The sequence below is a fragment of the Uranotaenia lowii genome, chromosome 2 (genome assembly GCF_029784155.1).
Source record: "Uranotaenia lowii strain MFRU-FL chromosome 2, ASM2978415v1, whole genome shotgun sequence".
Lineage (NCBI taxonomy): Eukaryota > Metazoa > Arthropoda > Insecta > Diptera > Culicidae > Uranotaenia > Uranotaenia lowii.
The window spans coordinates 279,252,311-279,276,990 of NC_073692.1; the positions used below are offsets into that span (position 1 = coordinate 279,252,311).

At 37.5% G+C, this 24,680-nt stretch overlaps 2 protein-coding genes across 2 annotated transcripts; both read right to left on the reverse strand.

Moving 5' to 3' along the window:
- Positions 1-4,128: 4,128 nt before the first annotated feature.
- Positions 4,129-22,178, reverse strand: LOC129746949 (uncharacterized). Its single transcript, XM_055740908.1, has 5 exons — positions 21,132-22,178; positions 5,260-5,669; positions 4,959-5,199; positions 4,776-4,847; positions 4,129-4,719 (listed from the first exon to the last, which is right to left on the reverse strand). Exons 1-5 carry the CDS (start codon positions 22,161-22,163, stop codon positions 4,138-4,140), a joined length of 2,337 nt encoding a protein of 778 aa, XP_055596883.1. The 5' UTR covers positions 22,164-22,178; the 3' UTR covers positions 4,129-4,137.
- Positions 22,179-22,185: 7 nt separating this feature from the next.
- Positions 22,186-23,068, reverse strand: LOC129742728 (uncharacterized). The gene is made up of 4 exons (XM_055734672.1): positions 22,713-23,068; positions 22,408-22,470; positions 22,232-22,329; positions 22,186-22,190 (listed from the first exon to the last, which is right to left on the reverse strand). Exons 1-4 carry the CDS (start codon positions 23,066-23,068, stop codon positions 22,186-22,188), a joined length of 522 nt encoding a protein of 173 aa, XP_055590647.1.
- Positions 23,069-24,680: the final 1,612 nt, after the last annotated feature.

Sequence of the window (24,680 nt, forward strand, 5' to 3'; positions counted from 1 at the left end):
AGCGCTCAACTGGGTGGAGAGACAGGCCCGTCCTCAATCCACGATCCCGTGCTGGTGAGGTAGCCCAATGCTCTCCTCAAGAATCGCTTCAATCGGATGCCCGGATGGATCCCTCTGTACATTATTTGGATAAAGTAATCATGAAATGATATATATCAAATAAAACTATTACCACTACTACTACTACTATTACTACTACTAATTGTTATTCTGCTACTATCAATTGGTATGAATATTGCTATGATGATCAGGAGTATAAAACAACATAAAAAAAATTTCAAATAAAGGAGACTGGCTACCGGATTCAATGTTTAATTTTTCAATATCAGTGAAAATAAAGGGTATTAATAGTCATTACCAGACTAGCTGGTAAATGGTGGATAATGTGCAAGACAAGACCCCACAGAGGTCATATCACCTCTTATTCACAACTCCTATCTCTACCTCCCCGCGGTGCCGGCTGGGATGCGAGTAATCTAAACGGAGATCGAGTACACAACGCCGGTGGATGCTTTGGTCGCATGCAGACTGAGAAGGTGGCCGCACAGGTCTGTTCCCCAGGTCAGGAGCGGCGTGCAGCAACAACCGAGCTTCTGTTCTCCAGATCAGGGGTGGCTAAAACAGCATCTGTCTCGCAGCGAGCGGCTGAATTTATGAAATGCGGCTCCCGCCAGCTAAGTCCACGATGGCAGCCCCATCGCGGGATAGGGACTTTAGGTTAACAACCTACTGTTCCCGACTTGAAATTTTTACGGAATCCGAAAGAAATGACCGAACTGGAACTTTGGCGACGACATTTAGCATGAAAACACGGACACGAATTGGAACTTGGAACGTTTTAACCCTTGCCCAACAAGGCAAGCTGGCACAACATGCTAGAGAGGCTAGCCGCCTCAAGCTTGAAATACTGGGACTGAGCGAAGTCCGTTAGCCTAACACTGGAGAACACAAGACACAGTCCGGGCAAGTACTGGTTTACTCTGGCATACGAGGAGAACATGCTACTCGGGAACGAGGCCCAAGCGGCCCTCATTAGATGGGAACCGATAAACGAAAGAATAATCGTAGCCAGATTTAGAACACTGGTTAGAAACCTTACAACGGTCCAGTGTTATGCGCCAACTGACGTTGCCGACTTACAGGAGAAAGAGCAGTTTTACAGTCAACTGAACAGCGTGGTAGAGAAAATTCCGAAGGGTGACATTCAAATCCATTTGGGTGACTTCAACGCAAAGATTGGCTCCGACAATCAGGACCTTGAGCGCATCATGGGGCGTCATGGTCTAGGAGAGATGAGCGAAAACGGAGAGCTGTTTGTAAAATTTTGTGGCTACAACAACATGGTGATCGGTGGATCGCTCTTCCCCCATCGACCAGCACATAAGGTCACTTGGGTATCCCGAGATGGCCGAACAGAAGATCAAATTGACCACATCTGCATCAGCCGAAAATGGAGGAGGAGCCTTCTTGATGTCCGCAACAAACAAAGCGCAGACATTGCATCTGACCATCACTTCGTCCTTGGCGAAATACGACTGAGAGTTGCGCGTGTCCAACGGCGCGAGGAGAAAGTCGGGTGTCGATACGACGTCCACCGGTTGGGGAATCCAGAGGTGAAAAGGGCATACGTTGAACTGCTAGAATCTCGAGCCTCGGAATTTCCGACTGACGGAACAGTCGAAGAACAGTGGTGTGGAATCAATAATGCCTTTATTACGACGAGCCATGGTACTCTCGGTAAAGTTTGTGGAAGAAGAAGATAATGAATGTCGGATGAAACTTGGAGTATGGTCGATGATGGGAGAAAGGCGAAAGTTAGAATTGAGCAAGCATGTACCTGGTCAGCCAAAGCAGCCGCCCGCTTACGATATGCGGAGCTGGAAAAGGCAGTTGAACGAGCTTGTAGACGAGACATGAGAGCCTGGACAAACTCCCTAGCCGAAGAGGGAGAAAGAGCCGCCGCCAATGGAGATATCCGATTACTTTATGACATTTCTCGCCGCCTAAGTGGTGCAAGGACTAATGCAAGAATGCCGCTGAAAGACCGAGCTGGTCATTAATTGACCGATCGAACAGATCAGCTCAAACGATGGACTGAACACTTCGAACAACTCTTCCGAGTAACGAATAGTGATAGCCAACAGAATCCGCAGCTCGAAGCGCCAACAGTAAGTCGCATAAATGGCGTCAACTCGGAAGCGCCTTCGCTGGCTGAAGTAGAAGTGGCAATCAAAAACATGAAATCCAACAAAGCGCCTGGAATTGATTGCATTCCTGCTGAAATGCTGAAAGCCGACCCTGCCTGTCAGCACCGTTTTTTCGCTGACATCTGGGATACTGCAACATTCCCGGCCGACTGGATGCAGGGTATCCTCGTAAAGGTCCCGAAGAAAGGAGACCTGACAGAGTGCGGTAACTGGCGAGGCATAACGTTGATTTGTACAACCCTCAAAGTACTCTGCAAAGTGATCCTAATCCAGGAGAAAATCGACGCTACACTCCGACGGCAACAAACTGGATTCCGATCCGGACGATCATGTGTGGACCACATCACAACGCTACGAATAATACTGGAACAAATCAACGAATTCCATGACTCTCTTCTGCTGGTGTTCGTTGATTTCGAAAAAGCATTCGACCGACTTAACCATGAAAACATCTGGGCGGCTCTATGGCGAATAGGAGTACCAGAGAAACTAGTCCATCTCATCGAAACACAATACGAGGCATTTTCGTGCAAGGTCTTGCACGACGGTGTCTTGTCCGAACCAATTCCGGTAACTGCTGGAGTGAGACAAGGATGTATCTTATCACCGCTACTTTTTCTTATCGTAATGGATGAGATTCTGACTGGATCGATTGACTGTGCACCGAACCGAGGATTGCCGTGGAATCCTTTAACAATGGAGCAACTGAACGACCTTGACCTCGCTGACGATATTGTTTTGCTTGCCCAAACACAACCGGACATGCAGAGCAAACTTGACGACCTCACCGAAAGTTCCAAGGCAGCAGGTCTCAAAGTCAATGTCGGAAAGACCAAATCGATGGAGATCAACACAGGAAATCAATCCAGTTGCATGGTAGCTGGGCAACAAGTTGAGAAAGTGGAGTGCTTCCAGTATCTTGGTAGCCAGATAACGCCTGATGGTGGTACCAGGAAAGACATCGAAACCCGGATCAGAAAGTCCGGTTTGGCATTTGCGAATCTCCGAAACATCTGGCGGTCACGCCAGATCTTTCTACGAACGAAAATCCGAATCTTCAACTCAAACGTCAAATCCGTATTGCTGTACGGGTGGGAAACTTGGTGCACATATGCGGTGACGATACGAAAACGCCTGCGGAATATCATCCACGCTTGGTGGCCTGGCAACTGGATCTCGAATGAGGAACTACATCGCCGGTGTCGTCAAAGGCCGCTAGAAATCGAGATTCGGGAACGTAAGTGGAGATGGATTGGGCACACGCTACGAAAAGATGAAAACGAGATTTGCAGGGAGGCGCTAGACTTGAATCCAGAAGGACAACGAAGAAGAGGCAGACCCAGAAACTCGTGGCGGCGAAGCCTAGCCGCTGAAATCCGAACTGTCGACGAAAATCTTGACTGGGACCATGTGAATACGCTGGCTCCGGATCGTCAACAGTGGAGGTCTTTTATCACGGCTTTATGCACCGGAGGATCGGCGCGGGATCATTAAGAAAGTATTAAAAAGAATATTTAACTATTCCTCGAGAAAAAAAAAGAACATTTAACTCAAATTCAATCTTCATTGGAACATACAGGGAGGTCAAATGAAGACATTACATGAGGCAAAATGAGGGTGCCAGTAGCTGCAACCAGATGTTGTGCAGAATCTAATAAGTCAAGTTAAGAGCGTTATGATGAGGCAAAATTATGCTCTTAGAGTTAAAAGAAGTTTATACATCGAAAGCTCCTGATGAGTCTATAAATGTTATCGTTTGAAAGTGTTGATTGGATCAGTAATTAAGTTTACTTTTATATTGTGGAATAAGCATTTTAATTGGCAACTTACACTTGAAACGTTCTCAAATTTTCCAATAAAATGAAAAAGTCTAGAAACAATGACCAAAACGATTTTTTTTCATTTGAACTGATAATCATGGTACAAGTTCCTAGTAATTAAAAACTATACTTTTGAATGGAGGCACAGTTTGCTGGGTTGCGCCTGAATTTGAAGCAGCGTGTTGCTGCTTGTATTGACTATGGAAAATATCACGTAATTCACCTGTTCTAAATCTTACCTTATAGCATAAGCCATTCATTTCCAACTTGATTGCTTTACTATCTCGCAAGCTTTTGACAATAGGGGTTTTAGTATTCGTGATATAACGATCGACAAACAAAACAGAAAGCCATGTTGGTCCGCTTGACCAGTTTTCATTCAATTTTATGCAAACTGCTGCATATTCGCAGATGAATATCTTACAATGCGTTTTTCCTGGCTTCTTGAGATGTGCTTTATGGCCGTAAAGTATGAGACCACAGTGTATCAATCCCTCGTCCAGCTCGAAGAGTTTACAGTTCTGTCCCACCCAACCATTGAAATATTCCAGATTCTGCCTCAGACAAATAAGTCGATGCAATCCCGTGTAAATTGAACTCGACATGCAAATGTTCATTACATTTTTCAGAAAAGCTTCGTAAACTTGCAACTGGACGATGCAAAGCAGCGTAAAGGGTTTCTTTGAGGTAATCTAAAAATTTTAAAATCATGTCATTCGTATTTGATTTAATTTCTTTTAATACTCACCAATGATGATGAATCAACGGGTATACTTTTGTAAACTTTCAGATATTTGAAGTACGTTCGAGGAAAATCTGCCTAAAATAAAAAAAATGTATTTTTGTCAATACTGGAATTATATGCACAAAAAGAGTTTTTAATTTTTTTTTTCAAAAATTTGATTTGATGCTCGTTCCAAACTTTACTAACCTCTACATACTTTTCAAACAAATCGCATATACTAGCCAAATCCGGAGAAACTCTACCGAAATCTAAAGGCATCTGATGATTGTGCAAAAGAAGCATGTCTTCAAAGGATTGAACAAACTGTCCGATATAGGAGAGCTGCGCGAAAGAAAGTGTTTGCCTGTATTGGTCATACTGTTTTTTAAGCTCCAATCCGAAATTTGTTTGTCTGGTCTGTAAGTCCTTTAAACTATGTTGTAGAGTACTAAAATGTTGAAGAGGAATTAAAATTTTGTCGTCTAAATCAGAATGTTTTCTTATTTACCTGCACCTCATGTTTGTGGTGGAAATATTAGTGTCCTCAGAGAAAAACATGGGGTTTCCATTTTCGGGAATCTTCTGGATTGATTGCTTTGGGATCGTACTTTTGGAGCAAAACTGTTTCAACTTTTCTTTGAATGTACGGTACGGCTTTTGGTCTTTTAATTTGACAATGACATTCAGAACAGTCCTATCCGTGCATTTGATTGTCATTTTGTCGGCACTTTCGATACAATCAATTTCATCGCTGAAGTAGTGGCCCCGGTACAGCAAGTAATTCTGAGCTTTGATTTCCGCAAACAGGATTAATCGTTCGAAAAAATAGAAACGAGAACCATACACGCGCAGATGGTTGACATCGTAAATGTCTATTTCGCACGTATGACAAAATTTCCCTTGAGCAAGTAAATCAATCTAGAAAAAAAGAACATGAAAATAATAGAAGAAAAAAATAATAGAATAATGGATAATTTTTGATAAAAGTGAGTTAAACAAAATCATCTTAGAAACGATTCGACAGTTTGTTTTAAGTCAAATTATCAAATTGAAAAATTATAATTTTTGTACATTGTTGATTTTATTGAAATAATAAGAATTAACTTCTTCAAATTTTTGTTCGATATGGCGGAACAAAAAATCGTTTAAAGGCAGATCCTCTGTTAATGGTATTTATGTTTTGTATAGGGATTTTCTCATAATATTGCTACTCACATCTTACTCCCTCTCCGAAGAAGAAAAGAAAAAAAGATTTTTTTTTTGTAGTTAAGATAACGTTTAATGAAATAAATTAATAGTTGGATTTCAATTACAGTGACGAAATAGTTACATTTCCAAATCCTTTCTCTCGATTGCGTGCACATAATCTCGCAGGAGCGAAGGCTTTTGCCTGTTTTTGAGGGCCTTTGCAGTTGCCCGACGGCTGACTTCTCCAGTCAGCTTCCTAGCATTGCAGAAAAACAGTCAACGGTCGCCATTTTGTGAAACTGGATTCTTAAGGGCCGTTCACTAATTACGTAAGCACGATTTTGGAAATTTTCAACCCTCCCTCCCCCCCTGGTATGACAAAGTAAGATTTTTCAAAACCCCTCCCCCCCCCTAGTAAGATCTTACGTTTTTTATTCTTTGAGAAATTGACACTTTTTTTTAGGTTTTATCTTTGGCACTTTACCAGCATTATGGCACGCGTGGTAGAGAAATTGACACGTTTTTTCAAAAATAGCTTGAAAATATTAAAAATGTGACATATACATACTTCAAAGCAAAGCACTTTTTAAGTAAAATTTAAAAAAAAACTGAATTTGAAAAGCACAATCTATACAAAACAACAGATGAAATGTCATAAACGATTAAAGGAATCATTATTCATGACATGTTTGGGGTAACAATAATTTTCAATAAATTTCCACCATCGAATAAACGATATAAAATTTAAATTCCGATTTCAAAAAGAGAGATCAGGTACGCACAATATACCCTAAAAATATTATGTTTTTTATCTGAAAATCATAAATATCATTCTATACTACTAGAATTGGGGCAAAAATGTTTAACGACAGTCACGTTGTCAACTAACCTAAAAGCTCAGACTCATTCAGTGGTAAGCGATAAAGTTTTAGGATTTGTTTGGTAAATCTTTTGTATAATGTAGAATTGGTAGTATCTATCACTGAAAAAACTGTCTAGAAATTCATTATTTAAGGCGCCTTAGAGGAGATGAGGGAATAACGTACACCCCGGGCCTAATGAGCACTCCTTTTTTCTACATAAGTACGTATTTTCTTAAACAAATTTTCATAAGGACTTGTTCCGTACAACCCATAATATTAATTTTTCACCAAAAAAGAAATATCCTTTTCATCTTTACAGAAATTTTAAACAATAACCAGCTAGGTTCTCAAGTAACGAAAATATTATAATTTTTGAGCACCACCAAATAAGCTTTTATGACCTTTAAATCATCTTGATCTGAAATGTGCGCATTGCAACATGATCTACACATTGTTTCTCAATTTTCAACATCATAAAATTTTTGGTTTTTCACATGAATCAACTTTAAAACGCTTTTTTACTTTAATTTGTTCACTAGAGGCGAACAAAGCACTATCAATGAAGGCATAGTGCATTTTCTGCTGCATAATCTAGCAGCCAATTCAACTCGATGAAGTCAACTAAATAATAGAGCTACAGCTTGACTTGTTTCGTCTGTCGATTTGGCCTATTGGTAAGGTGTCGGAAAGGTAATCAGTAGACTCGAGTTCGATTCCTGTTCGAGGGGATTTTTTTTTGCATATAATACCATTCATGATTGATTTTTATTATTGTTACATTATACGGCTAATAGCACCAAAGCATCATCCGTCAAACAAAACACCAGAAATATAATGTATGAGCAGGTGTTAATTCTTTGAATTCTACAAACAGACCTAGATTATTTTGTTATTGCTTTGTTTGATGAATCTACGCCTCCCCGTTTAGTGCAATCATGATCATGAATGATAAATGAAAAAAAAAATTACCTCCACCAGAAATCGAACTCAAGCCTGCTGATTACCTCTCCGACATCTAACCAATAGGCCAAATCGTCAGACGATACAAGTTAAGCTGTAGCTCTATTACTCAGTTGACTTCATCGAGTCGAATTCCCTGCTAGATTCCCCGGCAGAAAATGCTCATTATGCTTTCATTAATGGTGCTCATACTGTATCGAGGGGTTTCTCATTATGCCTCTACAGTGACTGGTTTTCAGCTTTCGGCAAAATTTTTTAAATTGCATTTTTAAACGTTTTTATCTACTTTTTCAAGTTTCATCCAATTAGGCAATAGACTGTTTGAGTGTCTGACTGAACACGAAACAATGATGTAATTCATATATTACAGCTGTTCTCTATGCTTAAATAAGCATTTTCCTTAAGGTGGCCATTATGCCTCCATCTCCCCTATATTGATTTTTAAAGATTTTTTCTGAATGAAGTCATTTTCGAAATATGATGGATTAAAGTCGTGGTGTCACAACGCGTTATTATCCTTGTTGTTTCTATAAATTTCTCAATTGAGAAGATTGTTATGATAAAAAGCGGAAAGCGACGGTCTCTTTTAACAATGTGATTTAGTGTTTTTAGTTAAGTTGATAATTGATTCTCTATAAATTTTATAGAACCTGTAATTTTTTTTTATTAATTCAAAGACCTTAGAAGATAAATAACATAACATAAAAATTAACCAACAAATAGGTAGTGAGTAAAATGAGACCTGAGTAATATGGTTTTGTATGGCTGTGGCTGTAATGAATTTTTAATGTAATATTTCTTACGTAAGATATTTGGAAACCCCCCCTACCCCCCTAGTAAGAGATCGTAAGCAAATGTGAGACCGACCACCCACCCCCCCATGTGCTTACGTAATTAGTGAACAATCCCTTACTACACAAGGATACTCGCCCGATGTGAACTTTCCTCGTTCCAGACATCCAGACTGTTAGGCCGATGACATAGTGAGTGCGATGCGAATTGGCGGAAAATTTACGGACGCAGCCTATGCGAACTCGAGCGGCGGAACAAATTGACATCTACTTCGCCGCGTTGAGTATGTCAAGTTTAAGCGATTCACATACATTTTCATCAAATGTGGTTCACCGCATTGAATCGCATTCACCGCTTCACATCGCATCGTATTCACTATGTCATCGGCCTTAACCTTTCTACTAGACATTTCCAGACTTTTGGACATGAATTTTTTTACAAAATAGTATAAATTCAGAATTTTCGTGATAAAATGATAGAAAAAAGTGCGAATGGTCCAACTTTAATCTACTACTAATTAACCCTACGAAAAATAAAGCTCTATTTTTGGCATAGAACTTTTGAATATCCTAGACTCAATTTGGTTAAATCTGGAATTGTTTTCACCGATAATGCTGAAAACCTTGGCATTGTCTTTGACCATGAACTGTCTTGGAAAAAACAAGTTAATAAACATTGTTTATTAACAAAGCAAAATCTATGGAACTCTGAAAAAGCTTTACTTGATCACAAGACTAAACTAAAACTGTTCAAAAGCTACATTTATCCATTCTTTATTTACGGAGAATTTGTTTATTCTAATTTCTCAGCTAGTTCCTTAGATAGACTCGGAGTAGCATTGAACTCATGTGTCCGCTATGTCTTTAGATTATCAAGGTTTTCAAGTGTTTCCCATCTTAATACAAAACTGATTTGCTGCCCATTCAATAACTTTTATAAATATAGATCATGCAATATAGTCCATAGAATAATAACTAGAGGTGGTCCAAATTACATTAAACAAATTTTTGTTCCTGTCAGAAATTCTAGAACTTTTAATTTAAGCTCTGTCTATTACAATAATTCGCTTCTCATAAGAGGCATCTCGAACTGGAATAATCTTCCTACCCACATAAAATCCATTATATCGAAATCGGAATTCAAGAAAGCTTCACTATCAAGATTTGCAGTTATACGGTAACAATTAATGATTTTTAGTTAGATATGAAAGTGCATCAGAAACATTGAGATTGAAATTATATAAAACCAACCCAACTGTAACACTTAAAAAAGATGAAACAAGTTGAGCACCACTGACTCTCAGTGTGTGCTGCACGGCTAACTATAACTCAAAACACAAACACTCAAAACCCAAAACTTGTAGAAATTTACATTTTAATTATACGACACATTAAAAACCTAGGCTAGCTTAACATAATTTCTACTCACGGGCCCGTTTCCTACTATAACATCCAAACAATAACAACATAATCACAGCTCGGACGGCACAGGCTTATCACAGCTTTATATCACGGGAATGTCTGGCAACACTTCTCCACGGGCGCACCTCAACTGCCCGGAGCACCTCCGACTGCCTGCAGCTGGGTCTGTTGGCCACATGCTAGCTGCTTGGCTCAAGGCGGGATTTTAGCTCATCAACAACGGTCCTGTAGAAAACAAACATTGTTTCCCCTTTTCTCAAAGGTTTCCTTTCGCTATTTTGTCACTCACCCTGTTGGGGCCGTTTGAAATAATAAACTGGTTCTACCAGCACAGTCTGCAACTTTCGGCTCTGCTTGGCTTGATGTATTCATCGTCGGGGCTGGATGTTGTATCGTGATGTTCAGCAAACCGTTGCCTGGGTGTTAGGATAAATGGATATTTATCCGATCAGTTTTTAACCGAATAGTTTTCGCTCACCTCCCGCCGCGGACCAACCCGGTCCTTTATAGGCTACGGCTAACGGATGCAACGGCTTACGCGACACCAACAGAAATGGTGAATTGTTTTGCTGTGCAATGTTGTTTTGTTTTTTCTTTGTTCACGTGCACATGTGTTTTCATTTGACAGGTTACACTCTTAATTATAAACATCGAAGGTTGGCTAGGTTTAACCCAATCATTACACGCCCAAAATTAAACAACTACAAATACTTAATTATAACGCTACAAAGATTGTATCTTATGTTACACGAATAAAAATGAATTATTATTAATAAGTAATTGAAAAGTGAGGAATTCTAAGAAGATGGATGTCAAGCTGAGAATTAAGCATTAAACGTAGTACTTTCGATACTTCCACAATGGTGTGAGGCATTGATAATGTATAGAATAAGCTTGCCAGATTTCCCGGTTTTATCCAGGATTGCCCAGATATTTAATACAGAATTAGGATCACGTCCGGTCCGGGTGTGGTAAATTCCTGGAAAATAAAACGTCCGGTCCGGCACGGGTGTCCCGATTGCACTGAAAAATTGCCCGGATTTTTACACTTTATTTGCCAAATCAAACAAGAAACAATTTTTTTTATTTATGTGACAAAAACGGAATTTGTTGAGCAAGTTTTAAGAAAACATTCACGAAAGGTTTTTTGGATCTTAAAATACGACTCATTATTTGCTTATGAGTTTTGATAAAAAAATTTTCCATTTTATTTCTGGATTTTTGTTGAGTTATTTCTAGGTTTTTACCAAAATTTGCCCAGATATTCTGCCAGGTTTTAAAAATAAATAACCCGGATTTCTCTGGCCCGGATACGTGCTGGAAAAAAATTGGCAACCTTAGTATAGAATGTTTGATTCGATTATCAATCAAATGCGAAAAAAAATAATAACCTATAAAGCTTGCCATCCAGACTTTTCCAGACATTTTTTTCAAAATCTTTCAAATTTTTCTAAAACACAGTTGGTATCTCTGGTTGTCATTCGTTTAACGGACGAAACTGACCGACGTTGCAGTGCTGGCAGATTCTCTGTGAATAATATTTATATTTTATATAGAGACTATCTCGAAATAAAGCGACTCACACTGATGTGTTAAGGCTTTTTGTTCACAGTTTATCCCAGCTTCTTTTAAGAAGTTTTGCGGGGACAGTGGGAGCTTAGTTGCACACCTAATATTTATGAGACATGTGTACGATCGATGTAGAGAAGTCTTTGCCTTATTCAACGCACTATTCACGAAAAATTCCATTGTGGTGCCCATAATAACTTGAAGATTTGCAAACAAAAATACGCGCCCAATTTTTTTTTATTTTCCCAATTAATTGTTGATTATTTGATTAGATGTGAATAGAGGAAACTTTTAAACTCATCAGTAACAAATTTCAATAACTTGCTGAAAAAATAACTGGCAACACTGTAGAAAATTTACAAAAGCTCTGTTTTAAAAATGTATTCTATCGGAGACAGAATAAAGTTGAGAGTTGATAAAAGAATGTTACAATTCAAGCTCCTTACTAGAGATGTACCAAATAGTGGTATTCGGCGAACGGCCGAATACCGAATATTGACCTTTTCAACTATTCGGCCAAACGAATATTCGGCCGAATATTCGGTCGAATATTCAATTGAGTTTTTAATGAAAAAAAAAAAACAAAAACGTTTACATCAATATCCTTCTGTTTTCCGTAATAATTTCCGTAATAATTCCGTAATAATGTTTTTGAGTCGATTATTTTCAACCAGATGATATTATCAGATGATATATTACAAGATTTTTTCAAGTTGGGGACTTTCTGATTTTTAAAATGTCACCAATAACTGACAAGATAAGACATCAGATGACTTGTCGCTTCTAGGGCGTTTATCTCCAAAGAGATTGTGATCCTACACTGAAAGAAAAATCATGGCATTCTGAAATAAATAAAAATGTTTAATTTTACCATGCGCTAGTTTTGTCGATATAAATAAAGTTTTGGTTATTTTGACGATCTTTTGGTTAATTTTACTATGCGAACCAGAAAAAATATGGTAAACTAAAATGAAAAAGAGGTTTAATTTTACCATGTGCAAAATTTGTCGATAAAAATAAAATTTTAGTGAATTTTACCATGCGAACCAGAAAAATGGTGGTAAACCTAAATAAAAAAAGAGGTTTAATTTTACCATATGCAACTTTTTCAGCATTTGAATAATATTTTGGTTATCGTGAACAATACTCTGGTAAATTTTACCATGGATGTCAATAGCCAACAGGCTTCCGTTGTGTCATTTTGCACTTAGTTTTCTTCTTGCCAAAACATCGGATGTAAAAAAATCGGCTGTTTAAATTTTAGAATTAAATTGATTATGTGCTCTAAGCTGTGTCTTGAAGGTAAGTATTTTAGTGTGGAATATGTGACCAAAAATATAACTTTTTATCTATCCACAGAAAACCATTACAATCTGAAGCGTGTGCAGAGTCATCAATGATGGAAGCTAATTTCAACAGTTTATAAAATGTTCAAGGGTAAGTGAATTTTATAAGTAATTTTGTGCAATATTTAACATTCCATTTTTTTTTTATTTCAGCGCTCGAGACGACGATGATTCGAAACGGCAAAAATAAAATCATAGGACAATTACGCAGCACTGGAGGCAAAATTAAGTTTTTTGCGTATATTTACTGATCTTTTACGCCGCACACACAAGAGAAGAAAATAATCACAATGATGGATTAATAAAACAGCATTTCAAAAAATTTAAATTGTTTCATTGAATGTATGGATTACTACAAAATTTACAATATTTTATAAAAATTACCATGGCATATGGCATATGGCATATGGCATATGGCATATGGCCATATATGAAATCAGGTATCTACAAAATATGTCAAAACAGGTGCCAAGCAATTTAAAATTGCTTATTTGATATCGAATTAGATGAAGGTCGAATTTGAGCAAGATACCTCAAACTAGTTGTTAAAACAAGATGATCTTTAACCATAAGCATACCACACTTTCAACCACGTGTATCCACGCGGACAGGCATTCAGGAAGATTTTTGATAAACAATTTAAAAAAAGGGCAAAACTAAAGCCAATTTTGTAATTTTTCAAAATTGTAATAGAACATAATATCCAAAAAAAATTAAAGTGAAATTTCAGTTTTTTATTTGGTTTAGCAAATAGGGGAAAGGTTTCCTAAATGGGCCTATCGGGTTAAATGACCCTACGGCTGTTTGATGAAATGGCTAACTATACAGCTTATCTGACCAATGCATTTTGAGGGTGATACGCTTAGAACATAAGGCATGAAAAAATTTTATGAATTTACAAACTCAAAAAAATTTTTAAAAATCATACAAGGTTTTGATACATTTTGATGTCATATTTCGACTTTTAAAAATTATACGTAAAGAAGCTTAAAACAAAAACTAGGATGGTTTTTGTTTCTTACTCAAATGAACTTAAGAAATTAAACATATTTCAGCTTTTGTGAAGGTTTAATGATGATTATATAGTGGAATAATAGAGTGTTTTTGTATGCCCCCATCATGTTTGTAAAATGCCTCCATCCTAAAATAACAGGTTAAATAGAATAAATAAATGATTTTTATCATTGAACCTTCAAAAATAAGCTCTGAATAACATCTTTAGAGTGAATTGAAATAATCACGAACGAAATTCGGGAAGCTTAAAACAATATCTGGACATCCCGGCCAGATTTAACTTATCACGATAATCAAAGAAGGTATAAAGCGATACTCGTCAGCATTCTTCTGTACTATCTACTGTGATAAATACTCGGATGAACCAAAAATGTTTAGCTGAAATCATAAAATTCAGATGTTTGTGTAGCTTTTACAACATGAGTTTTGGATATTTTATAAATAATGAAAAATCATTTGAAAAAATTTACAATTTTGTTATTCTATAAATTTTCATAATAGATATTCGGCCAATTCGGCCGAATACTTAGCTCAACTATTCGGTGAGCCGAATATTCGGCTTAACGGTTTTTTGGCGATATTCGGCCGACCGAATATTCGGTACATCTCTACTCCTTACTTTTTCTGAGGGTCCTGCGCTCAAAGCCGAGATAAAAGATCTCCACTGTTTCGCAATTTGGAGTCAGCGTCTTTACTTGATTCCAGCCAACGTTCTCGTCAACTATGCGTAATTCAGCGGCTAGACTATGTCGTCACGAGCTTCTGGGCCTGCCTCTTCTTCGATGTCCATCTGTATTCTAGAGAAGCGCTTCTCTGTAAAAATCTCAGCAGCATGTCCTCAATCAATCTTCACTTTCTTTCTCGAATTTCGATTTCTAGCGTCTTTGGATAACACCGGCGATGTACCTAGGAGAGGTATGAAGTATTCATCCCATGTAAATCGAAAATCAAGGATGGGACGCGCATCTGATAAACTTTTGTGCACACTTGGTGAATTGGGTGATTTCTGCCGCACACTTGGTGAATTTTGTTTACACTTGTGGAAACCGCCGCACATCTGATGAATGTTGCTGCATATCTGTTGAATTTCCGCACACTACAGTGCTTTCCTAGCGTTCCGAATGAACGCTTCATACCTCTGGTACCTAGCTCCACATTTGAGATGCTAATTTGTCAGCAGACATGCGTAAACTCGCTTCGGAGTGAATCGTTCTGCTAATTTCTCCCGAGTTTAACGTGTTATGTGAAGATTTTTTTAATATGTTTTTATTTGTACCAATTCATCATTACTTTTATATTACATCAATACATGAAATTAGGTGTTCAGCTCAATAATGAACTGTTCAGAGCCCTATTGATAACTAGACAAAAACATCTATTTATATCTAAGACTTGAATTTGCTGAGCGAATCAAGTATTTAATGTAGGAGAACATCCTGTAAAGTCAAATAAATTTTAAACTTAAAACTAAAAACTATCCTAAAATTAAACTAATTATAAAGAGTACGCATCTCTGCGATGGAAGACTGCATCGATTTGCCTCTGAAGTTGGAGATGATGTTGTTGGCCATCTCTTCGATAGATTCAAGGCCCGCAATCCGATGAAGATCTTCGGTGCTGTGCCAAGGTGGAAGCCGCAAAATCATTTTCAGAACCTTGTTCTGAATCCTCTGAATGGCTTTCTCCATCGTTGCGCAGCAGCTTGACTAAATCGGAACTGCATACATTATCACATGTCGGAACACCTGTTAGTAGATGAGCAACTTATTCATTAGGCAAAGTCTGGATTTCCTTTTGATGAGAGAATGATGAGATTTAGTATATACATATATTACATTTAGATTGAATATCTGCAATGTGATTTTTAAAAATAAGATTCTGATCAAGTGTAAGTCCCAAGTACTTCACGTGATCAGACCATTCTAATGAAACCCCATTATAAGTTATGAAATGATTTTCATTAGGTTTTAAAAATTTGCTCTTAGCTTATGGGGAAATAAAATAAATTGAGTTTTGGAAGCGTTAGGAGAAATTTTCCACATTTTCAAGTAATTCAAAAAGGATAATAAATGATATTAATTTTGATGCAATCTACTGCGTACGACCCGTAAATTTCGCCCTTTGGCTGAAAGCAAAGTATCCTCAGCAAATAATCTTCTACCTTTTCCCACTGTGCTTTTCCTTTGGGCACATCAGGCGGATCATTGTATAAAATTGGTACATTTATTCTGCCCTGAGGGACACCGGCTCTAATGGGTGTCCCTGCAGAACATGAATTTTGATAGCTTAATTGTAAGGTTCGGCTAGTCAAGTAATTTTGAATAATTTTGGTGAGATATACAGGGAAATCAAATCGAGCTAATTTAGCTACTAAACCTTTATGCCAAACACTGCTAAATGCTTTTTCAATATCTAGAAGAGCAACACCAGTTGAATAACTTTCAGATATGCTAGCGTTAATCATGTTTGTTACACTCAAAAGTTGATGTGTAGTAGGATGTCCATGACGAAAACCAAATTGTTCGATAGGAAAAATAGAAATCTGATTAATATGAATCATCACTCTTTTCGAAATAATTCTCTCAAATAGTTTACTTAAAGAAAGAAGCAAACTGATTGGTCGATAACTTGATGGCTCTGAAGCACTTTTCCAGGTTTCAAAGTTGGAGTTACTTTGGCATTTTTTCATTTATTGGAAAAATAAGCCAAGTGAAAACATTTATCCATTGAATATTTTAACTAAAAAATGTAAAGTGCTTTGAAGCCATTTTTTAATAAGAATATAGAAATTCCCTTCCTCCCCCGGAGCTTTCATATTTTTGAATTTTTTGAAAATCAATTTTTTAAGCTTATCAATATTTGTCTCGCAAAAACTTTCAAATATTTCTTTTCAAAAGAATATCATCAAATTCTAGGGAAATTTGAGCATCAGTTGGACTAACGACGTTGAGATTAAAATCATGAGCAGATTCAAACTGTTGGGCTAATTTTTGAGCTTTTTCTGCGTTAGTTAAAAGAAGTTTATCTTCATCTTTCAAAGTAGGAATCTGCTTCTGGGGCTTTTCAGAATTTTAGTTAATTTCCAAAATGGCTTTGTGTAGGGTTTTATGTCATCGACTGCTTTTGCAAAATTTTCATTACGAATAAAAATTAAACAACGTTTGATTTCTTTTTGAAGATCACAATAAATAAACTTCAAATAAGGATCCCTAGTTCGTTGATATTGGCGTCGACGAATGTTTTTCAGTCGTATCAAAAACTGAATATCATCATCGATCAATATCTTCTTTTGAATTCAGTGGAATGTTTACATCTAAATTACGTTCAATAAAATTCCTATATCGCTCCCATGTTGATTTTAAAGGGTTTTCAATGGGACTTTAGATAAAGAAAAAGTTACTGAAAGGTGGACTGAATAGAGGTCCGCATGAGTAATTGATTGACTACAATGCTCGCCTAAATCGGTTAGATCCAAATCAATTGTGGAGGGATTTCTAATTGAAGAGAAACAAGTATGCCTATAAGGAAATTCAACAGTATAATAACCTTCAGAGCAGTCAATTAATAAAATATTCCCATTTGAATTTGATGAAATATTATTCCAAGATCGGTGTTTTGCATTAAAGTCACCAATAATAAAAAAAAAATAGATTTATATCTGGCGAGTTTTTGTAAATCTTCCTCACAATTTTTTCTGTTCACCGCTACATTGGAAAGGCAAGTAGGGGAGATGAGGGCATAACGAGCACCCAGGACATAATGAGCACTCCTTTTTTCTACATAAGTACGTATTTTCTTAAACAAATTTTCATAAGGACTTGTTTCGTACTACTTATAGAATTAATTTTTCACCAAAAAAGAAATATCCTTTTCATCTTTACAGAAATATTAATTAATAACCAGCTAGGTTCTCAAGTGACGAAAATATTATAATTTTCGAGCACCACCAAATAAGCTTTTATGACCTTTAAATCATCTTGATCTGAAATGTACGCACTGCAACAGGATCTACACATTGTTTCTCAATTTTCATAAAATTTTTGATTTTTCACTTTTATCAATTTTAAAACGCTTTAAACTTTAGTTTGTTCACTAGAGGCGAACAGAGCACTATAAATGAAGGCATAATGAGCATTTTCTGCCGGGGAAACTAGCAGCGAATTCAACTCGATGAAGTCAACTGAATAATAGAGCTACAGCTTGGCTTGTTTCGTCTGTCGATTTGGCCTATTGGTAAGGTGTCGAAGAGGTAATCAGTAGACTCAAGTTCGATCCCTGTTCGGGGGGATTTTTTTTTTTTGCACATACCATTTATGATTGATTTTTTTCATTGTTACATTATACGGCTAATAGCATCAAAGCATCATCCGTCAAACAAAACACCAGAAACATAATGTATGAGCATGTATTAATTCTTTGAATTCTACAAACAGACCTAGATTATTTTGTTATTGCTTTGTTTGATGAATCTACGCCTCACCGTTTAGTGCAATCATGATCATGAAAAAAATAAATAAATGAAAAAATCACCTCGACCAGGAATCGAACTCGAGTCTTCTGATTACCTCTCCAACATCTTACCAATAGGCCAAATCGTCAGACGATACTAGTTAAGCTGTAGCTCTATTAGTCATACCGTATTTGTTTATGCCTAGTGTTGCACTAGTGTTGCACTGGTGCACCACTAGGTGCTGTCAAACTGTTTGTTTAATCGGACAGTGTTGCACTGGTTTTGACCTGGTGTTGCACTGCCATCGGGCGGTGATGCCCCAATACTTTTGTCAGTGTTGCGAGAGAGCGTGTGAGTGAGTGAGGTAGCAATACACTGGCGACGATTTGTGTTTGTTTTTGTCCGGTACGGTGGAACACTGATCGAGGGGAGAAAACAAATACGGTATCAGTTGACTTCATCGAGTCGAATTTGCTGCTAGAATCCCCGGCAGAAAACGCTCATTATGCCTTCATTGATGGTGCTCATACTGCCTCGAGGGGTTTCTCATTATGCCTCTACAGTGACTGGTTTTCAGCTTTCGGCAAAAATTTTTAAAATGCATTTTTAAAAGTTTTTATCTACTTTTTGAAGTTTCATCCAATTAGGCAATAGACTATTTGAGTGTCTGAACACGAAACAATGATGTAATTCACATATTACAGCTGTTCTCCATGGTTAAGTAAGCGTTTTCCTAAGGTGGCCATTATGCCCCCATCTCCCCTATGCGGCAACAATTATAATTTTCTCCATAGACGTTTCTAATTCAATTTTGTTTCTAAGACTTTTGTATTGATAGAAGAAAGAAGTCTAAATTTAAGACGGCTATTGATGACAATAGCTACACCCCCACCTTGTCGATCAAGTCTATCATTTCGCAAAAATTAAAAAAGCATTGCTTTTCAAGTAATTTTCTGGCTTTAAAAAAGTTTCAGTGATGGCAGAAATATGTATGTTTTCAAAAGTAAGAAGAACTCATCTTGGTGAGCCAGCAAAGATCTAGCGTTCCAAATCATAATATTTAAACATCTATTTGGATCCATTAGGGGATCGTAAAGTCATAGTAATTTTGTTAGCATAATTAAAAGAAGTTTGAAAAGCTTCAAACATTGAATTTCATTTCAACATAAGTTGCATCAATTTCATTAAATTTTGATGCAATAATTTTTGTTTTTCCTCAGTAATCTCACCCAAATCAACAAAATTGTTACGATCAGAAAATGAAGGAGAAGGACATTTATTTGAATTTCTGGGAGTTCTGGGCTTCTAGTGAGGGTAATTATTTGATATTTAAAATATAAACTATATTCAAACGCTGAATCGATAGTTAGCCGGGTTTTAGCCCATGGCCTTCGGTATAAGATTAAGAGCCGGGTTCAGCCCATGGCAATATAAAAATAATATTATAGTGATCATAATGAAGCAATTATTGAAAACGGGGAGACTGTGGTATCTTGATATAAGTTGTCTGTGCGCTCCCACCATACCATTGAGCAATCGATAGCACAACTGACCTTTGTAGAGTTTAGCAAGCAATCAAGTCAGTTGTGCGGCAGCCTGAATTTGTATCTCAGTAAGGCCTAGACCAGGGACTCCACAGGTACCTAATTCTAGATGCCCAATAGGTTTTTTTTTCGTAAATAAAGCTTAGTTCTTTTAGAAATGGGACAGTTACGAATGCCTGTATCTAAAAAACCATTCGTTTGAACGAAATACTTTCTATGAAGAAAAAGAAGGTAATGTTATGATCTTTAATGAAAAAATTTGATAAAAAATATTTACCGTTTTTTGTTAAAGAAATTTCTACTTTATTCTTAGTATCTCCCATTGGCCGGCGCACACTTTTTTCAGTCATGGTATTGATCAGTTTCTCCAACTTATACGTCGTAAAATCTATATTTTAGGTGGCTTCACCCTCCTTCTTCAATTTCTGATACTTTTTGGTCCAATACTTCTCTTAAAACTGGAAACTGGAAGCATTTTAGTGGATACAGTTGTTTCGAAATGAACAAATTTGATTATTTTTGACCACATTTTTGAACGTTTTTTTTTTCGGTACCGGTTTTACAGTTTAAAAGCTTTGGAACTATCAAAAAATGGTTGTTTGAGGTTGGATTTCAATGAGTCATCACTAGGCAACACTGTCAGCTTATCGGAGAAAATTGTTTTGGACATTTCAGCGATCTACCCTTAGTTATTCGTTTATTGAAAATTTATAATGCTGGTATGAGACTTGACTTCCTTGATGACCCTTAACCGTTGTTGCCGATCATGTGCTTCTCTCCAATTCTTGATTTGAACTTTGTGAACATTATTGGCAGTGTTTGCATACTTATCCACCACAAAAACTCAGTAATTCTTTGAATAATCAACGGTTTTGTCAGCTATCAATTTGATAATGACGTATTTTCAAGGAAACTGTGCAAAATTATTTTTTTCTTTTTCTCTTGCATCGTACATATCTCAAAAACGCGGAAATTTTAAATTTTGAAAAAAACAGGTCGAATAGAACTTTTTACAGGCAACAAAATGCTGTCAAAATTTTCTATATCCAATAACTAGTTAACGAGCTATTAGCAAATGAAAGTGTCCCATTTCTAAAAGAACTAAGCTTTAGTGCTTTGGATAGGAGAGAATCTCCCCTATAGTATTCAAAGATGCCAAATTTCTCTAGAAATCTGATAACACATTATTTTAGTAAATAATTATTTCATCAATCTTATGTTTCAACACCTTACCGGGTAGTTTCTTGACGGAATTTTGATGCTGTTTGGAACGAGATACAAAGTTGCCGGCAAATCGTTTTCAGGACCAAGCATCAAATCTGCAGAAGATGTCGCGTTATCGACGAACACTGATGAACATTGAACTATGTCACTGAGACTGATCGCAGCATCAACTAGCAGAATCAGCTCCTTCAGTTTCGCCAGAGCCTTGTCAATTTGGCTCGTATGACCGATCGTGTAATGATCGTCCCCGAATTGTAGAGTTTCGTGCATCAGCTTGTTTAGAAAGAGTTCGTATCGAGGAAGCCGTTGTATTGGTTGAAGTAGGAAGCTATCCAGATCGAGCTGTTCCGATCCGAAGAAAGTTTTGTTGGATAGCACAATTGCATTCGCTTTGCGGCGTCCCAAGGCGTACCGAACATAACATTCAAATTTATCGGTCTCCAAGAAGTGGAGAATGCAATCCACGACCTGACTCCCGTCGTGGTAGCATCTCTGTAAATGGAGCCAAAATTGATCTTGGTGAAGCTCGTAAATCTCTTCGATGTTCCCGAAAATGTTATTTCTTTGACCACGAAGGCTTTCCGGAATGTTTGCGTTGTACATTTTTGGAATAAAACTAACAATGCCGTGAGCCAAACTTTCAATGTAGGATAGTTCATTCCGATGAAGTTCTTGTATCGAATTTTCCAATCGATTACTCGGCTTGGGTTGAAAATTCAAACAATCAAGCTTTTCTGCCATTTGGTTCGATAAACGTTTGGTGCTGTGAATGGTTTCTCCGAGATCTTTAAAGCTTTGCTGAAGGTTCGTTACATTTGGAGATCGTTTAGGAGAGATAACTACATTCGAACCTACTACTGTGCTTGGTTTAGCAAGAAATTGTTCCTGTTTTGGGCTCGGCAATATAGGAATGACATTTTTGGTCTCTATGTTTGTTGCACAGCTGTTAGTGTTCATAGCATCCCATTCTGTTGATGTTGACGGTGCCTCCATGTAGTCATTATTTTCACTAAACTTTCTTCTCAACTCATTGTTTAACATCAATCGGTTTTCGTTGAAAGTATTATCCTTTGTAGCAAAAATTCTATCCAAACGATTTTGAACTTCACTTTTTCCCTCATTTAAAAAAGATTTGGTTAAAGTCTGGTTTGTTAGTTTACGGGGCACTTCACTTTCTTCTGGAATTGACTCATATTCTGTATCAGTGCTGAAAATAAACAGTAAAAGTGACCAAAAGTGGGCTTTGTTTAGAAAAATTAACTTCTGATACCTGAAATTAACTTACTCGGAATCAAAAGTTGAATCGCTCCAGTAAGAGTCATGCTCCTGGAAGTTAGTGTTTGGCATTCTGGAAATTTGAAAATTTTAATACTCATGAGTTGTTGTTCTGTATTTGAAGCAATCCAAAAATAATATGAAATTTTTTTTAAATTATTTAAAAATAACTGATTTTTGTGGGAAAAAATCAGATCATTTACTTCTTATTAAAAAATGAGATCATAGTCTTTATTGGGTATCCAATTCTAAAAAATCGTCTGCTTGACTTATTTTATTTTTTTGTTAATGTGCCAGGTAGGTTATGCTTCCTACCTTTCCGGTATTTCCTCGTAGATATGGCTATCGTAGCCACTTGAAGCAGCACTGTCGTAGTGGTTGTCGAAGTTCTTGGTGGCCTCGCAACTGCGGACCGTCGATGACGTACTATTGCACGAATTCTGACTTTGGAAACGTTTTGCCAATTCCTTAACACTTGTAGAACGATCGACGGTTGGTTTTTGAATTTTCGGCTCTGGATTTGAAACGGCTCTATTAAATATCGGCGCAAGCATTGGAGGTCCTTCTCGAAGCCTCGGTGGTGGTGGTGGAGGACATTGTGGTCTAGCAATGCTCGTTCTTTTTGCCAGTTGCTGCCTCAGTTTGGTGGCTAATTCATCGGACGCAGACATTCTACGGCCGTGTTTTGAATGACACTGAGCACTTTATCAATACAATTTTACTCGTTTGAGTACTTGTCTGGTACTTGAAAATATCGAAAGTATCGTTTTGAATATCTGCTTACCTATACCAAGGTCCATGCTGATTAAATGAATGAAATTGTAATCTCTAGGGTAAGCAATCCGATAATCGAATGGCATTTCTACGCACCTGCTGATAAGAAGACATTTATCCTAGTATTTTCAGCTATTAAAGAAAGCTACCAAAACACAAATGTTGCATTATAATAACTGCATTTGTGTTTAAATGCTGTCACCTTATGTACATACAGGGTGATGACAAAGTTCCCGTACTTTTCAAAAAATAAAAATTAAATCGAACCAATCAAGCGATTTGTAACTCTTTTTTTTCTTGGAATTTTGCTATCAAGTAGAACCAAAAAAATAACAATACAAGAGTGACAATAGCTCAAAATGCCCACCTTAGACCACTATACATTTAATTTTTTCCGGGTTGGATGACATCACCGTCGGGATTCATCTGAGTCGTAAGCGTAAAGGCCCATACGTGTGCTGTGACAGGCGCGAGTCTAGGATAAACTACTCTCGAGCGGCACACGGCGGGCAAAAAGCCTAGGGTTTCCAGCCCCAAAGATGCCAGCCTAAAGAAGGAAGAAGATCGGACCACGGTCGGAGTAGAATGCCGTTTTGGCCTACCTACCTACCTCAGGGTCCAGCGCCGATTGACCGACGCATAGGGCTGAGATAAGAGATCTCAACTGTTGGCGATTCGGAGCCAGCGTCTTCACTTGCTGCCAGCCAAGGTTCTCGTCAACTGTGCGAATTTCAGCGGCTAGACTACGCCGCCACGAGCTTCAGGGCCTGCCTCTTCTTCGATGTCCTTAAGGATTCCACGGCATTCCACGGTTTAGTCTTCAGTAAATCGATCCAGTCAGGATCTCATCCATTACGAAGAGAAAGTGTAGCGATGCTAAGATACATCGTTGTCTTACTGTAGCAGTTACTGGGACTGGATAGGGCTAGACGCCGTCGTGCAAAACTTTTTTTTTTTTGTAAATTATTTATTTGAAACGGCTCATACCTTTAGGCTTTAAGGAGCCAAACTCGTTTAGTTTCTTTTTTACAATAGTTTTTTTACTTCTTAAAGTTCACTTTTTTGAGAGAAAAGAGAATAGATACGGAAATATGAAAATAAAAAGTATTATAGACGAAGATCAATAGCTTTTAGGAAAGTTCGTGCAAAACTTTGCACGAAAATGCCTATTGCTGTGTATCATTGATATGGACTAGCTTCTCTGGAACACCTCGTCGTCTAAGAGCAGCTCAGATGTTTTCATAGTTCAGTCTGTCGAATGTTTTTTCGAAATCAACGAACACCAGCAGAAGAGAGTCCTGGAATTCGTTGATTTGTTTCAGTATGATTCGTAGCGTTGTGATGTGGTCCACACATGATCGTCCGGATCGGAATTCAGCTTGTTGCCGTCGGAGTGTAGCGTCAATTTTCTTCGGATGGCGCTGTTGGCGCTTCGAGCTGCGGGTTCGATTGCAGGAAATCACACAAAGATAAGACATCCCCAGTATCACCGAAAGTTTTATTAGACTT